At 43.4% G+C, this 17,677-nt stretch overlaps 3 protein-coding genes across 3 annotated transcripts in view; 1 reads left to right on the top strand and 2 right to left on the bottom strand.

Moving 5' to 3' along the window:
- The window catches only part of LOC126940470 (peptidyl-prolyl cis-trans isomerase NIMA-interacting 4-like), a 1,058,238-nt gene that overhangs the window by 58,069 nt on the left and 982,492 nt on the right, over window positions 1-17,677 (bottom strand). The gene's annotated exons all lie outside the window — the stretch shown is intronic.
- The window catches only part of NEK5 (NIMA related kinase 5), a 100,245-nt gene that overhangs the window by 77,705 nt on the left and 4,863 nt on the right, over window positions 1-17,677 (top strand). The gene's annotated exons all lie outside the window — the stretch shown is intronic.
- LOC126940472 (cyclin-dependent kinases regulatory subunit 1-like) lies at window positions 7,618-8,400 on the bottom strand. Its single transcript, XM_050766387.1, has one exon. It carries the CDS (start codon window positions 8,339-8,341, stop codon window positions 8,102-8,104), a length of 240 nt encoding a protein of 79 aa, XP_050622344.1. The 5' UTR covers window positions 8,342-8,400; the 3' UTR covers window positions 7,618-8,101.

Raw genomic sequence — 17,677 nt, 5'->3', positions numbered from 1 at the left:
GGTAAGGCCCAGTCTGTAAGGGGTATTACGGGCCCGGAACAGAGCGTAGGGGAGAAGGACCACCCAATTAGCGCCAGTCTCCATAGTCAATTTAGTTAAGGTCTCTTTTAAGGTCCGATTTATCCTCTCTACCTGTCCTGAACTCTGGGGCCTGTAAGCGCAATGTAATTTCCAATTTGCCCCAAGGATGGAAGCCAAATCCTGACTTACCTTAGCGACGAAGGCCGGCCCATTATCTGACCCTATCTGGACGGGGAAGCCATACCTGGGGAGGATATCTTCCAGAATTTTCTTTGCTATAACCTGAGCAGTTTCTCTTTTGGTTGGAAATGCTTCAGTCCACCCTGAAAAAGTATCTACAAAGACAAGTAAGTACCGATACCCGTACTTTCCTGGCTTTATTTCAGTAAAATCTACTTCCCAGTAGATACCGGGCCTGGTTCCTCTAAGCCTTGTTCCCGCTGCAGCCTGGGACTGGGGGTAGGCGTTGTTAAGCTGGCAGACTTTGCAACTTGCCACGATGCTGCTGGCCATCTCGGCTGTATGTCTGAATTTGAGCTTAGAGCGTCTGATTAGGTCTATTATCCGCCGAGCACCCAGGTGGGTGGTTCGGTGGATGTGTTCTAACACTTGTTGTCCTAATTTTTCTGGTAGGATGGTTTGGTCATTAGTATCAGTCCACCACCTATTCTGGATCTGTTTCAGGGGAAGCTTGTCAATCCACTGGAGATCTTGTTCTGAATAATCAGGGAAATGTGGCAAGTTCCGGGGACCCGGGTCAGGGAGCTGGAGTGCAAGGAGTTGGCTGGGAGCCTTTGCCACATTTCTTGCAGTTTGGCCTGCCAGAAAGTTGCCTTGAGCAGTTGGAGTGGTTGATTTCTGATGCCCTGGGCAATGCACAATGGCTAACTTTTCTGGCTTCCATAGCGCTGTTAACAGGGCTAGGATCTCTTGCTTGTGTTTTTTTTTTTTTTTTTTTTATCTCTTTTCCTTCAGCCGTTAGTAACCCTTGCTCCCTGTAGATGGCCCCGTGTATGTGCGCCGTAGCAAAAGCATATCGGCTGTCTGTATATACTGTCAGCTTCTTCCCTGCCCCTAAGGTAAGAGCTTGGGTGAGCGCTATCAGTTCGGCCTTCTGGGCCGATGTCCCCGGGGGCAGGGGTCCCGCCCAGATTACCTCAGTCTCTGAAGTCACTGCCGCTCCAGCGTACCTCTGGCCTTGATGCATGAAGCTGCTCCCATCAGTGAACCAGACGAGGTTAGCGTCAGGGAGTGGGCGGTCCTGCAGGTCCTCTCCAACTCCGTGCACCTGAGCTAGTATCTCGGTGCAATCATGGAGCGGCGTGTCCAGGTCCGGGTTGGGCAGCAGTGAGGCAGGGTTTAAGGTCGCTGGGGGCAGGAAGGTTATCCTGATAGGATTTAGTAGTAGTCCTTGGTAGTGGGTGAGCCGGGCGTTACTTATCCATCGATTAGGTGGCTGTTTGAGTACACCTTCGATGGCATGTGGGGTAACGACCCGCAATTCTTGACCCATGACAAGTTTATCAGCATCTTGTACCATCAGAGCCATGGCCGTAATCATTCGGAGACAAGGGGGCCACCTGGCAGCCACTGGGTCTAACTTCTTTGACAGGTAGGCAACTGGCCTCCGCCAGGGGCCTAAATTCTGAGTTATTACCGCCTTGGCGACACCTTTACTCTTGTCCACGTATAAGTGGAAGGGCTTGGTGACATCAGGTAGTCTCAGTGCAGGCACAGAGAGTAGAGCGGTTTTGATCTGTTGGAAAGCCGACTCGGCTTCGTCTGTCCAATTAAATGGCTGCTGCCCCCGTGTTGCCTGATACAAGGGTTTAGCCAGTTCTGCGAACCCAGGTATCCATAGTCTATAAAATCCCGCCGACCCCAGGAATTTCCTCACTTGTCCGGTGGATTGTGGCCTGGGAATCTGCAGAACAGTCTGCTTCCGGGCGTCTGTTAACCAGCGCTGCCCTCTTTTTAGCAGGTACCCCAGATATGTTACTTCTGGCTTACAGATTTGAGCTTTCTTTGCCGAGGCTCGGTAGCCTAGATTTCCCAGAGCTTGTAAGAGACTCTTGGTCCCTTGAATACAAGCTTCTTGGGTCTCAGCAGCAATCAGGAGGTCATCAACATTTTGTAGTAAAGTTACCTCAGGGTGTTTGCGTCGGTACTCACCCAGGTCTTCATGGAGGGCCTCATCGATCAGGGTAGGAGAGTTTTTGAATCCCTGCGGCAGCCTGGTCCATGTCAGTTGGCCACTTATGCCCCTTCCAGGGTCATTCCACTCGAAGGCGAAGAGCTTTTGGCTCTGAGGGCTAAAGGCAAACTGAAGAAAGCATCTTTCAAATCTAAAACAGTGTACCATTGATGTTTAGGGTTTGGGGTACTCAGGAGGGTATACGGGTTTGGCACAGTTGGGTGTATGTCCACAATCCTCTAAGTCTTCTAATTTCTGGAGTTTCCTTTTAATGTCTGGGGCTGCCTGATTTCCGAAAGACATTACAACAGCTGCCTGACTTCCTGGAGCCTCTGGGTCTATGGGGGTGTACTGTCTAAAAGCTTCCATTAACCTTTCTAAGTAGGTAGCTGGGCTCTCTGTCTTTCCCTGCAGAACAGAGTATACTTTAGCCAAATTAGTGGGCTTGCGAACAACTGCCCAGAGACCCGCTATTAGAGTCTGGCGATAAAAGCGTAGCCGTCCCCTACCTTCTGCCGTGTTGTAGTCCCATGCCAGCCTGGTCAGAGGAAAAGTCGCATTTATGAGGTCGGGGTTGGCAGTCGGTTGACCGTCGTCCCCCGGGACCAGCTTTCTAGCTTCTACCTGTATTCTTTCTCGCTCTTCCATTGTGAACAAGATTCGGAGGAGCTGCTAACAATCACCCCAAATGGGCTGGTGGGTGAACATGACACTATCCAGTAAAGCCATTAAATCTTTGGGGTTGTCTGAAAACCGAGCACTCTGGGTCTTCCAGTTATACAGATCACTGGTAGAGAATAGCCAGTACTGGAGCCTGGGGATTCCCGTGTCATCTGGGGGTCCTATTTCCTGAAGGGGTAGAGCCACTGTGGAGTCAGGCGGCTGGGGGGGGCTAGCCTGCGAAGTGCACCCTCGTGTCCACCCCGCCGGCCCTTCAAAGTTACTTTCACTCTCAGCAGGTCCCTGTGTGCCGGCTGCCTCCCATCCGCCTGCTCTTTCCCCCGGCTCAGCCCGGGGGGCTGGGGCCTGGGGCCCGGAGGGGTACGGAGGGGGTTCTGTGAACAGTGGGTCCCCGCTGTCAGGTAGAACAGGATGGGGAGGGGCAGTTGGTTGCTTGGATTTTAGTGGTCGAGCAACCAGTGCCTTACAGGGTTCAGAGGCTAATTGGAAAGGGGACAGCCAAGGAGGCGGGTTCTCAACAAGGTCCTGCCATATGAGGATATATGGGATTTGATCTAAGTGGCCCGCACGCCCAGGTAGGAAAATCTTGGACTTTACCCTAGTGATGACAGCAAGTCGGAAGGTCCCTTCGGGTGGCCACCCCACATCAAGGCAGGCCATTCGGAGCGACACAGAGTAATTAGCTTTCCTTTCCTGATTTCTATACCAAGATCATGGCCCCTTGCTCTAACTTCTTTGAAATTACTTGTAAGGAGAGATAGAGGAGTGCTCTGGGTATTACCCATCCTGTAATAATTTGTAGTCTCTTCCTGTAAAGGAATGTGGGTTAGAATCCCTGTAAAGGAAATCTGATCTGACTTATTAATGATATCTAGTAGCAGGCGCACTTTGGCAGCCCTGGTCAGAGTTAGCTGCCTGGATCGCGATCCCGCTCGGGCAGCCCAGATCAGAGATAGCCGCTGCCCACCAAACGGGGGCAGTTCAGATTGCAAGCGTGCACCGGAAGCCCGGGTCAGAGTTAGCTGCCTGGATCGCGATCGCGCTCGGGCAGCCCAGATCAGAGATAGCTGCTGCCCGCCAAACCGGGGCAGTTCAGATTGCAAGCGCGCACCAGAAGCCTGGGTCAGAGTTAGCTGCCTGGATCGCGATCGTGCTCCGGCAGCTCATATCGCAAGCACGCACCGGAAGCCCGGGTCAGAGTTAGCTGCCTGGATCGCCATCGCGCTCGGGCAGCCCAGATCAGAGATAGCTGCTGCCTGCCAACCCGGGGCAGTTCAGATTGCAAGCACGCACCGGAAGCCCGGGTCAGAGTTAGCTGCCTGGATCGCGATCCCGCCCGGGCAGCCCAGATCAGAGATAGCTGCTGCCCGCCAAACCAGGGCAGTTCAGATTGCAAGCGCGCACCGGAAGCCCGGGTCAGAGTTAGCTGCCTGGATCGCGATCGCGCTCCGGCAGCTCAGATCGCAAGCATGCACCGGAAGCCCAGGTCAGAGTTAGCCGCTCGGATCGTGATTGCGCTCCGGCAGCTCGGATCACAATCTAGATCAGACGAGAGCCAGGGGACGTCTCCCACCGGTCTCCGCTGGCTGTCCTATAGCGCGTCCGCCAGGACTGCGCCAGCTCCAGTTTCAGACCTCGCCAGTCACAGATTCAGATTCAGAACAGACACAGACAGACAAACGGAGATGAGCCGGCTCACTTATCAGTAGATCGATCTTGGTAGATCCGTTGACTAGGGGTCTGGTGGGCTTGGGGAATCCAGGACGAGCCCCCAGATGTTATGCCCAGACCGTTTGTTCCCCAAAGAAAACCACCAGAGTCCAGAGTCAAAGCCAAGCGGCAAGGATCTTTACTGCAAGTTCGAACTTGGTCCCTCCATTCCACAGCATACAAGAGGGCCCCGAACAATGCGAGTGCTTGCTTTTTATAGCCCGATGTAAACAGGATATGTAAAGTTACAGGGGAACAAGGTAATTCTCTCGGTTACAGCATATTTAGCATTTTTTATTGGTTCCCGCTGTGTCCTTATCGGGGATTTCCTAGGTGGTGTTTTTCTGAAGTTTGAGAGAAATATGGAGGAATGTGTTTGTGCTGGGCTCAGGAAGTTGGGAGATATATGGAGGATGTGCCTCATTCCTTTCAGGTTCACGCCATTCTCCTGCCTTAGCCTCCCGAGTAGCTGGGACTACAGGTGCCTGCCACCTCGCCCGGCTAGTTTTTTTGTATTTTTTTAGTAGAGACAGGGTTTCACTGTGTTAGCCAGGATGGTCTCGATCTCCTGACCTCGTGATCCGCCTGTCTCAGCCTCCCAAAGTGCTGGGATTACAGGCTTGAGCCACCGCGCCCGGCCAGAGATGAGGTCTTGTTATGTTGTGCAGGCTGGTCTTGAACTCCAGCTTCAAGTTGTCCTCGCACCTTGGCCACCAAAAGTGCTGGGATTACAGGTGTGAGCCACTGCACTTGGCCTAAAAATTATTTTTAATTGGCAAATAAAAATTGTATTAATATATACTTATGGTATACAACATGATGTTTTGAAATATGTACACATTGTGGAATAGCTAAATCAAGCTAATAAATATATGCATTGCCTCACATGCTTATCGTTTATTTGTGGTGACAGCACTTAAAATCTACTCTCAGCAATTTTCAAGTATACAATAAATTGTTATTAACTATGGTCACCATGCTGTACCATAGATCTTCTGAAATTATTCCACCTGTCTAAGTGAAATTCCGTACTCTTTGACCAACACATCTCCTGGCTTTCCCTTCCACCTTCTCCCACCCCCAGTCCTAGAAACCACCATTCTACTCTCTGCTTCTATGAGTTCAATTGTTTTTGATTCCACATGTTAGTGAGCTCATATGGCATTTGTCTTTCTGTGTCTGACTTATTTCACTTGGCAGAATGCCCTCCAGGTTCATCCATGTTGTCACAAATGCCAGAATTTCCTTCTTTTTAAAGGCTGAATAGTATTCCATCCTGTATATATACCACATTTTCTTTATCCATTCATGCATTGATGTGATTATGAATCTTAACATCCATAAATATAGTATAGCTCTCTATTTATGTCTCTCTTTTCTTTGTATTTTTAAATATTTTTATAATTTTCTTTATGGCATAGGTACCACTTAATTTTGTTGTTGGTATTTTAAATGGGATTTTTTTGTATTTTAATTTTATTTATTTTTTATAGAGATGGGGTCTCACAGTGTTGCCCCGGCTGGTCTTGAACTCCTGGGCTCCAGTGATCCTCCCATCTCAGCCTCCCAGAATGCTAGGATTATAGGCGTGAGCCACTGTGCCTGCCTAATTTTTTTTTAATTGAAAAATGATGATTTTACATATTCATAGGGTACACAGTGATGTTTCAATACATATGAAGTATAGTAGTCAGTTCAGGGTAATTAGCATATCCATCATCTCAAACATTTATTGTTTCTTTGTGTTGGGAGCATTTAATATCCTCCTTCTAGTGATTTAAAACTATATACCATATTACTATTAACTATAGTCATCCTACAGTGGTGTAAAACACTAGAATTTATTCCTCTTATCTAGCTGTAATTTTCTGTCCTTTAAAAAATCTCTCCCTTTTTTCCTCTTGTGTTTTCAGATTCACTACTGCTAATGTATAGAACACTACTGATGTATCCTGTAACTTCACTAAACTCTCTTATTAGTTCTAAATTTTGGAGTCCTTTGAATTTTTAAAATTTTATTATAATTTACTTAACATTTGTTTTGAGACAGGGTCTTTCTCTGTTGCCCAGGCTGGAGTGTGGCAGCATGATCATATTCACTGCAGCCTTGAACTCCTGGGCTCAAGTGATCCTCTTGCCTCAGCCTCCAGAATAGCTGGGACTACAGGTGTAGCATGCCACCATGGCCAACTAATTTTTTTGTTTTTTGTAGAGATGGGGTCTTGCTATGTTGCCCAGGCTCATCTTGAACTCCTGGCCTCAAGTGATCCTCCCACTTGGGCCTCCCATGAAGTAAACTGTGAGCCAAATGCTGGGATTACATCATGAGCCACTGCACTTGGCCCATAATTTACTTTTAAAATACATCCCAAATTTTTTAAGTAGACCCTTTTAGTCTTCCTACTACCTACCTCTTTATATCAGCTACATAGTCCTCTTCCCTACAGTCAACCAATCTAATCTGCTTCTTGTATATACTTCTCCAGAGGAATTCCATACAAATATAAGCAAAAATATAAATGTAAATGTATCTTTTTATATAAATGGTTCCATAGTGCACTGTCCTGTAATTTGCTTTTTTTTCCATTTAACAGTATTATGTTTAATACATATTATTGTTTCAAAAACTAGCATATGTATAGTTTAAATTTCCAGAACAAAAAGTATTGGGCCAAAGAGCATGTACACTTGTAAACTGGATATCATAAAATTGTCCTTCACAGAGTTTACACCTATTAACATCAGTGTATAGAAGTGCCTATTTCCCCATTCTCTTGCTCAGTGTGTTATTAGATTTTTGGATTATTGGATAATTGATAGGTTAAAAAAAGTCAGTTCATGATAGTTTTAATTAGCATTTCTTTTATGAGTGAGGTTATCTTTCCATATGCTAAAGAGCCATCTTTATTTCCTCTTTCAGGAAAATTCGTTCATGGGCCATTTTAAAAATTTAGGTATTAACACTGTATTGATTTGAGAACTTTCAGCACTTTAGGGAAATTAGTCTTTTTTTTTTTTTTTTTTTAAGATTATAAAAACTTCCTCTTTAATCAAGGCTTTTAACATGAACAGATTTCTTGAATAAAATGGAAAGTTTCCAGTACACTGAAACATAAATCCACAAGTCACCATACATACAACACCCGGCAGGAAAAAAACAAAAACAGCAAGTTTACATGATCTCTGTTAACAGCCATGGTCTCAAACACAGATTCTCCATCTGCCAAGTGTGTTCTGGATACAGAGCACATCGTGGCTTCTGGGGTCACACTCAGCTGAGGCTGTGGGTCCACAGAGCACTCATCTGACTAGGCTATGATGGTGGTGGTTCTACTCAAGAAGCAAAGCAGTTACCAGCACATTCAAACAGTGTATTGAACATCTTTTAAATATCAAAGTGAGAAACAAGAAGGCAACATAATAATATTATCAGAAAGATGTTAGGAAGTAAGGACAGCTGTGTAAAGCTTGAGGCTGAAAAGTAGCTTGCCAGCTTCATTTCTTTGGCTTCTTGGGTAGTGGGCGCCGGAACAGCAAGATGTGAGGTTCTGGTTCCTGGATCATATAATGGACCCATCCCTGACTCTGCTGAACGCCAAGATTCCTCCATTCAGATTCAGACATCAAATGAGTTTTAGGGACCAGCTTGGCTATGTCCTTGGGCAGCATGACATGTCGATACTCAAACTCCTCGTCGTCGTATTTGTCCGAATAGTAAATCTGTTTGTGCGACATGATCGCTCGGTTTGCTAGCCTTCAGCCCCGCGCCGCCAACCTCCCGGAAATTAGTCTTTTATCTGTACCATGATTCAAAAATATTTTGCTTAGTTTTTGCCTTTTATGTTGTTTATGGTGACTTGTGCCATGTTATTTTTATTTAGTTAGATTTATCAATTATTTTATAAAACAAAGAATCTAGGGTTTTTTGTTTGTTTGTTTGTTTTGTGAGACAGGGTGTCCCTCTATTATCCAGGTTGGAGTGCAGTGGCGTGATCGCACCTTACTGCAGTCTCGACTCCCTGGACTCAATCTAACTTCCCACTTCAGCCTGCTGAGTAGCTGGGACTACAGGCATGTTTCACTATGGCTGGCTAATTATTTTATTTTTTATTTTTTGTAGAGATGATGTTTCACCATATTGCCCAGACTGGTCTTGAACTCTCTTTTTCTCTTTCTTTCTTTCTTTATTTTTTTTCTTTTCTTTCTTTTCTTTCTTCTTTTTTAACATACAGGATCTTACTTTGTTCCCCAGGCTGGAATGCAGTGGCCCGATTATGGCTCACTGTAACCTTGAATTCCTGGGCTCAAGTGATCCTCCTACCTCAGCCTCCTAAGTGGCTGGGACTATAAGCATGCACCACCCTGCCCAGCTAATTTTTTTGTTTTTTTGTAGAGACAGGGTCTTGCTGTGTTGCCCAGGCTGGTCTTGAACTCCTAGACTCAAGTGATTTTCATGCCTTGGCCCCCCAAGGGGTTGCGATTACAGGCATGAGCCACTGTGCCTTGTCAATCCCAGGATTTTAAAAGTATATTTATTATTTACTTTTCTCGATAGTAAAATATGTTATTCCTCTTTAACTTTATTCATATTACACTACAAAGTGTGGATCCAATTTTTTTTTTTGAGATGGAGTCTCGCTCTGCCGCCCAGAGTGGAGCGCAGTGGCACGATATTGACTCACTGCAACCTCCGCCTCCTGGGTTCAAGCAATTCTCCTGTCTTAGCCTCCTGAAGAGCTGGGATTACAGGTGCATGCCACCATGGCTGGCTAATTTTTGTATTTTTAGTAGAGACGGAGTAGCACCATGTTGGTCAGGCTGGTCTCGAACCCCTGACCTTGTGATCCACCCGCCTCAGCCTCCCAAAGTGCTGGGATTACAGGCTTGAGCCACCATGCAGGCCCCAACTTTTTTTTTTTTTTTTTGAGACAGAGTCTTGCTCTGTTGCCCAGGCTGGAGTGCAGTGGCACGATCTTGGCTCACTGCAAGCTCTGCCTCCCAGGTTCACGCCACTCTCCTGCCTCAGCCTCCTGAGTAGCTGGGACTACAGGCGCCTGCCACCATGCCTGGAAATACAAAAAATAATTTTTTGTATTTTTAGTAGAGACGGGGTTTCACTGTGTTAGCCAGGATGGTCTTGATCTCCTGACCTCGTGATCCGCCCGCCTCAGCCTCCCAAAGTGCTGGGATTATAGGCGTGAGCCACCGCGCCCAACCCCCCAACTTTTTTTTTCCCCAAATAACTCCTCACTTACTCCAGCACCATTTGCTTAAAAAGGTTTTTGATTCTGGCTGGGCGCAGTGGCTCACGCCTGTAATCCCAGCACTTTGGGAAGCCAAGGAGGGTGGATCACAAGGTCAGGAGATCGAGACCATCCTGGCTAACACGGTGAAACCCCATCTCTACTAAAAATACAAAAACATTAGCCGGGTGTGGTGGTGGGCGCCTGTAGTTCCTGCTACTCGAGAGGCTGAGGCAGGAGAATGACCTGAACCCGGGGGGTGGAGCTTGCAGTGAGCCAAGATCGCACCACTGCACTCCAGCCTAGGGGACAGAGAGACTCCATCTCAAAAAAAAAAAAAAAAGATTTTTGATTCTAATTTGAAATGCTGCTGTTATGGTATATTTTTATATGTATTTGCATTCAATTCCTATTCTTTCTAGTCTAATCATTGATTTATAAACACATTGTTTATGATATAGTTTATTTTGGGGGGCTACATCCCCTAAATACTCTTTTTCAGAATTTTCAGGCTTGTTTTGCTTATTTTTCCATATGAACATTAGAATCACCTTGTCTAGCAAAGAAAAGAGGAAAAGAAGGAGTTTTTCTTAGCCTCCTTGCTAGCAGAATTTTGGAACCCAAAGGCCTCTTTTCATTTCATACTGTCTGTGTCCCTTTCTGTCCAACCTGGTTATGCTTCTCTATATATATTTCTTTCAGAAATCTTACAGATCTCTGCAAATCTTATTGGGAGTCACTTCGTTAGATAAAAGCCAGACCCTTTGATATAGGCCCTTCTCTCTTTTGGGCTTTGACTTAGACTACTGAGGAACAATACCCTTAAATTGCCTAGAAACCCTACTGTTTGAGAATAATTTTGAGACTCATTCATGTTGTTGTATATATTGATAGTTCATTTCCTTTTTATTGCTAAGTAGTATCCCATTGTGTAGATATACCACAATTTGTTTGTAGATTCACCTGTTGGTGGACATTTATGTTGTTTCCAGATTTTGGCTATGAATATTTGTGTATATGTCTTTATGTGAACATAAGTTTTCATTTCTTGTGAGCAAATACCTAGGAGTGGAATGGCGGAGTTGTATGGTTGGTGTATTAGGGTTCTCTAGAGGGACAGAAGTAATGGAATATACTTCTCTAGAGGGACAGAATTAATGTAATTTTTTTTTTTTTTTTTTTTTTTTTTTTTGAGAGGGAGTCTCGCTCTGTCCCCCAGGCTGGAGTGCAGTGGCGCAATCTCGGCTCACTGCAAGCTCCGCCTCCTGGGATCATGCCATTCTCCTGCCTCAGCCTCCCAAGTAGCTGGGACTACAGGTGCCCACCACCACGCCTGGCTAATTTTTTTGTATTTTTAGTAGAGACGGGATTTCACCGTGGTCTCGATCTCCTGACCTTGTGATCCGCCCGCCTCAGCCTCCCAAAGTGCTGGGATTACAGGCGTGAGCCACCGCGCCCGGCCGAATTAATGTAATATTAAGGGGAGTTTATTAAAGTATAACTCACACAGTCACAGGGTCCCACAATAGGCCATCTGCAGGCTGAGGAGAAAGGAGAGCCAGTCCGAGTTCAAAACCGAAGAACTTGGAGTCCGATGTTCAAGGGCAGGAAGCATCCAGCATGGGAGAAAGCTGTAGGCTGGGAAGCTAGGCCAGTCTCTCTTTTCACATTTTTCTGCCTGCTTATATTCTAGCCGTGCTGGCAGCTGAATAGATTTTGCCCACACAGATTAAGAGTGGGTCTGCCTTTCCCAGCCCACTGATTCAAATGTTAATCTCCTTTGGCAACACCCTCACAGACACACCCAGGATCAATACTTTGAATCCTTCAATCCAATCAAGTTGACACTCAGTATTAACCATCAGAGTTGGTAAATGTTTAACTTTTTAAAAAATTACCAAACTGTTTTCCAAAGTGGTTATTCTATTTCACATTCCTGTGAACAGTGTGTAAGAGTTCCAGTTGTTCAACATCCTTACCAACACTTGGTATGGTCAGTTTTAACATTTATAACCCATCTACTACGTGTGAAGTGGTGTCTTTATAATTTTAAAATTGTTTATATATCTTTGCTACTAGTCCTTTGTCAGATATCTGCTTTGCTAACATTTTCTCACCGTTGGGGTATTTGTGTTCATTTTCTTAATGGTATGATTCAATTTTGAAATTTCTGACTAATGTATTTTTTTTAATCACTTTTTCTTTTTTTTTTTTTTTTGAGACGGAGTCTCGCTCTGTTGCCCAGGCTGGAGTGCAGTGGCACGATCTTGGCTCACTGCAAGCTCCGCCTCCCGGGTTCACGCCATTCTCCTGCCTCAGCCTCCCAAGTAGCTGGGACTACAGGCGCCCACAACCGCGCCCGGCTAATTTTTTTTTTGTATTTTTAGTAGAGACGGGGTTTCACCGTGGTCTCGATCTCCTGACCTTGTGATCCGCCCGCCTCGGCCTCCCAAAGTGCTGGGATTACAGGCGTGAGCCACCGCGCCCGGCTCTTTCTTTTTTTTTTGAGATGGAATCTTGCTCTGTCACCCAGGCTGGAGTGCAGCAGTGTGATCTTGGCTCACTGCTACCTCTGCCTCCGGGGTTCAAGCCAATTCTCTGCCTCAGCCTCCCGAGTAGCTGGGATTACAGGCAACTGCCACCATACCGGACTACTTTTTGTATTTTTAGTAGAGACGGGGTTTCACTATCTTGGCCAGGCTGGGCTTGAACTCCTGACCTTGTGATTCACCCACCTCAGCCTCCCAAAGTGCTGGGATTATTGGCATGAGCCACTGCACCCGGCCTTAATCACTTTTTAAAAAAAATCTGGATTTCTAATGTATTTGTACTTCGGACAGGGACTATCTGAATTTTAGTGATTTTAAAGGTTTATTGTACTTCTTTTACTATTGAGCACAGGGTCAATTTTATGCCTGTTACAAATGCATATTCTTACTATTTGGGGAGTATATATGTTATATGTAATTATTATATCAAACTTAAACATTTTTTGTTAACATGTTCTGTAGCCTTTTTAAAACAAAACATCACCTCCTAATAGAGATACATTGAAATCTTCAACTGTGTTTGTGGTTTTGGTGATTTCTCATCATTTGGTCTCCTTTTCATTATACTTTAAATATGTAGAAGCTGTGTTCTAATTTATGATTGTTATATCAATTTGGTAAAGTGTCCCTTTTCTACATTGTCACTTTTTGTTCCTATTAATGCTATTTGCATTAAATTCTATTTGGCCTGATACAGATATTATTATTCCAACTTCCTTATTTTTTTAAGTACTTTTATAATATGTATTTTACTATTCTTTTATTTTCATCATTTCTTTGTGGATTTTGTTATGCTGTATTTCTTATAAAGTGCATGTAGTCGGTTTATGTGCTCCTTGCCATGTGAAAATGTCTTTTAATGTTAATTTAGTAAAATTTATTATAATTGTTGACAAATTTGGATTTCACTCTACCATACCATTTTGGTTTTCTATTCCTTATCTTTTCTCATTTCTTTTTTACCGTTCTTTCCTAGCCTTTTGTTGGTTGACAAACTTTTCTATATTACTTTTTCCCCTCTATAATAATTTTGAAGATACAGATTATATTTCTAATCTTTTAATGGTTAGCTTTTATACACTACCTACAAATTGATCTAACAAATTCAAAAGTTGCTGAGTATTCCTTCCTTCCTCCCAAATATGAAAAGCACAATTTAAATAACCACAAAACCCTTTTATTCTGATATTTTTTATATATAATTTTACTTAAAAAGCTTTTTTATTATTAAAAATTTCAAATATTTATAGTCCAAGTAGAGAACAGCATAATGAACCCTCATGTACCCATCATCTAGCTTCAACAATTATCAACATTGTTTCTTTTCTGTCTTTATGTACCCCCCCCACTTTTTTTTGTAAGTGTGGAATACTTTAAGTCTCAGACATCAAATCATTTCATCCAATTTTACCTTTTTTGAAACAAAAATATTATATTATTACATGCATTAATATATACATATTCTCAAATGTAACTCACTTTGCCAATTTAGTTTATCATTTTTCTGAACTTGCCATTTTTTTTCTATCCCATGCTTTCCCTCTGATTTCAGTTTTTTTCTTGTTGATGTATATTCTCTATAATTATTTATGATATGTCAGTGAGTAGTAAACTTTCTTATTTTCCTATCAAAGATTGTTTTTGTTTTGCCTTCAGTCTTTAGCAGTAATTTTGCTGGGCATATAATTTTAGGTTGACAACTGTTTTTTCTCCTGGCTTCTATTATTGTTGATGACAAATCAATTATCATCTCATTGTTTTTCCTTTATAGGGATGCTAACTTTCTCCCTGATACTTTTATAATTTTTTTTAATTCCTTACATTCTTATGTTTCACTATGGTGTGTCTAGGTCTAAAAATGTCTTTTATCCTGTTTGCTTCACTTTCTTTTGAGAATACATGACTTTCTTTAGTCCTGGAAAATGTTAATATTTGCTTTTCTTATTGCCTCCATTTTGATCCTCCAATTAGATATTAGGTGTATTTTTTATCTTCTCAATTATCTCCAATAGTACCTAATTGTACTTTCATATTTTTTATTCTCTTCTTTGTTCCTTTCCAGGTGATTTTTTTTTTTTTTGAGACAGTTTTGCTCTTGTCACCCAGGCTGCTGTGCAGTGGTGTGATCTTGGCTCACTGCAACCTCTGTCTCCTGGGTTCAAGTGATTCTCCTGCCTCAGCCTCCCGAGTAACTGGGATTATAGGCATGTGCCACCACAACCAGCTAATTTTTGTATTTTTAGCAGAGACGGGGTTTCACCGTGTTGACCAGGCTGGTCTCGAACTCCTGACCTCAGGCGATCCACCTGCCTCAGCCTCCCAAAGTACTGGGATTACAGGCGTGGATGAATCCTTGAATACTGTTTTCTAAGCCTATTCTGGGTACCATCTATTGAGTTTTTAATTTAAATGATTATACATTTCATGCCCAAGATAATTATTTTTTCTTATATTTATATAGTCTTGTTTCATTAATGCATAATGATTTCTCATAATTAAAAAATTTAAATGCTTTGCTTTAGTTTATCTTTTTGGGCATACTTACTTTAGGAGACTTATCAAAATCCTCCTTAAAAAATAATTTCCTCTGGAGTTAGTTCATGGTCCAATTTTTTTCTTTTATTAATTTTATGCCATCTGTCTTACCATTAGATTTATTCAGGTGTTAAGAATTTTAGTTTGTGGGCTCCTTTTGTTTTGGAGGGTTGAAAATTGCTTTTTCTTCATTTCCTTCCTCTTCTGTGTACCTCCTAAATATCTAGCAGGGTCTTCTTCCTTGGGTCCCCTCCATTCTTGCTAGCTGGAACCCTCGAAGAGCAAGTGTAGTCTCGAAAAAAAAGACCAGTAATGTGGCTGGTATGTTTTAGCCCAATCTCTGGAAGAAAAATTCCCCCTAAGACATTTATAACCAGAGATTTGACTTCACTTGTGTTTGGAGCTTGAATTACAATACTTGTATGGGCTGGAAACATCTGTGTTGAGAAATTAACACTAAAATTAACAAGAAGGGGTGGTAATACTCCTGGGATTTTTAAAAGTAAATATAAGACACTCTGGAGGGATAAATGTTGGATTTTTTCACTAAAGCACTGGTGAAGATGAACTTACAATTGAACATTTAAAAACAGACACCACTATGAGAGATTGCAAATAGAACAAATGCTGATTAGACCATAAAGAATTTCAGATAATATAATTATCTTAGAAAGACTATAATATTGTATATTTAAAATTATTTAATTTAATTAAATTGAGGAATCCAAACATAAGAAAAATATAGTCCCTCAGTAAAGAGCAGGAAGATTCTCTTAGCCTGTTTGGGCTACTCTAACACAGTACCTTAGACGAGTTAACAAAAATGTCAGAAATACACTTCTTCTAGTTCTAGAGGCTAGGAAGTCCAAGATCAAGGTGCTAGTAGAGGCTGGGTGCGGTAGCTCACGCCTGTAATCCCAGCACTTTGGGAGGCCGAGACGGGTGGATCACCTGAGGTCAGGAGTTTGAGACCAGCCTGGCCAACATGATGAAACCCTGTCTCTACTAAAAAATACAAAAATTAGCTGGGCATGGTGGCAGGTGTCTTAATCCCAGCTACTTGGGAGGCAGAGGCAGGAGAATCGTTTGAACCTGGCAGGCGGAGGTTGCAGTGAGCCGAGATCCAGCCATTGCACTCAAGCCTGGGGGACAAAAGCGAGACTTCTCTTGAAAAAAAAGTACCAGTAGATTTGGTGTCTGGTAAGGGCTAGCTTTCGGCTCCATACACAGCACCTGCTAGCTGTGTCCTCACTTGGTGGAAGGAGTGAACAAGCTTCCTTGGGCCTTTTTTATAAGGGCACTCATCCCACTCATGAGGGCTGGGCTCTCATGACCTAATCACCTAAAAGCTCCACCCCTTAATACTATCACTTTGAGGATTAGGTTTCAATACCTGAATTGGGAACAGGGGCACAAACATTCAGACCATAGCAAAAATTTTTATAATTAACTAGAACTTCTGGAAGTTGAAAAAAAATCTGTGAATAGAAATTAAAATTCAACTGATGGTTTATAAAACAGAATAGATACAGGTAATGAAGGAGTTAGTAACTGGAAGATAGGTCTAAGGAAAAACATGATGGAAAATGTGATGGAGAAGTTAAGAGGCATGAAGTCAAATGTATATGAAAAGGAGTTCCAGAAGAAAAGAATATGAGAAAACAATATGCAAATCAATTCAGCTGTGAACTTTCTATAATTATTCAAAGCCAGGAATCCTCATATCTGGGAAATAAGACAATTATCAAGCAGCAACAATGAAAAGAAATTTATACCTGGACACAGCATAATTTAGTAGAGGAACAAAGACAAAGGAAAGTGTGTAAAGCACATGTCTCAGGAATGGTAACAGTAAGTGCAAGCTGCACTTACTGGTCCACCCAAATTTATGGTCTCCAGTTTTAGTGGGGTCCTCCGTGATGACTGGCAATCCGAAGCCTGGTCCGCTTCCTTCCTAGTGTATCAGTGATTCCAAACCCTCATCCCTCAGCTCACACCCGTCCAGCACACACTCATCGTGTGACTGTGCCTCCTCCTTCACAGAGATAGTATGCGTTCTGCAGAAGGAATCATCTCAGTTTCCTAGCTCCATAACTTCTCTATATCCACAAGTGCTTCTCTCCTTTTCTCTCCCTATCTTCTTTTTCCGAGGAAAAACTGTCCCTCTTCCTGCTGAAAGCCCATGCTCTGCAGGTGCTCTAAAACCCAGCCTCTTTTCAGTGACCTGGCTCCTATTGGTTATTCCACCTGCCTCCTGTTTTCAATATCATATGCTCGTTTCCCTCAGCATATAAACTGCCCAACTCTCTCCCATTAAAAACAACAACCAAAAACCATTGCCCCCATGTTCTCTAAATAACACCATTCCTTTCAGAGCCAGGCTCACTGAAAGAGGAGTTTAAACTCATTGTCACCACCTTTTTTTTTTTCTTCAGACGAGTGTCTTGCTTGATGCCCAGGCTGGAGTGCAGTGGCATGATCATAGCTCATTACAACCGTAAACTCCTGGGCTCAAGCAATCCTCCTGCATCAGCCTCCTGAGTAGCTCTCCCAGCACTTTGAGAGGCTGAGGAGGGAGGATTGTTTGGACACAGGAGTTTATGACCAGCTTGGGCAACACAGTGAGACCTCCTAACTGCTAGAAATCAAAAACCTGGGCATGGTGGTGCTCGCCTGTAGTCCCCACCTGTCACCACTTTGTTAACCTCCATTGCTTTCTTGACCCACTGTACGTTGGTTCCTGC

This window comes from Macaca thibetana, chromosome 17, assembly GCF_024542745.1.
Source record: "Macaca thibetana thibetana isolate TM-01 chromosome 17, ASM2454274v1, whole genome shotgun sequence".
NCBI classification, from domain to species: Eukaryota; Metazoa; Chordata; class Mammalia; order Primates; family Cercopithecidae; genus Macaca; species Macaca thibetana.
The sequence above is the reverse complement of the archived record's forward strand: the minus strand, read 5'-3'. Positions and strand labels throughout refer to the sequence as shown.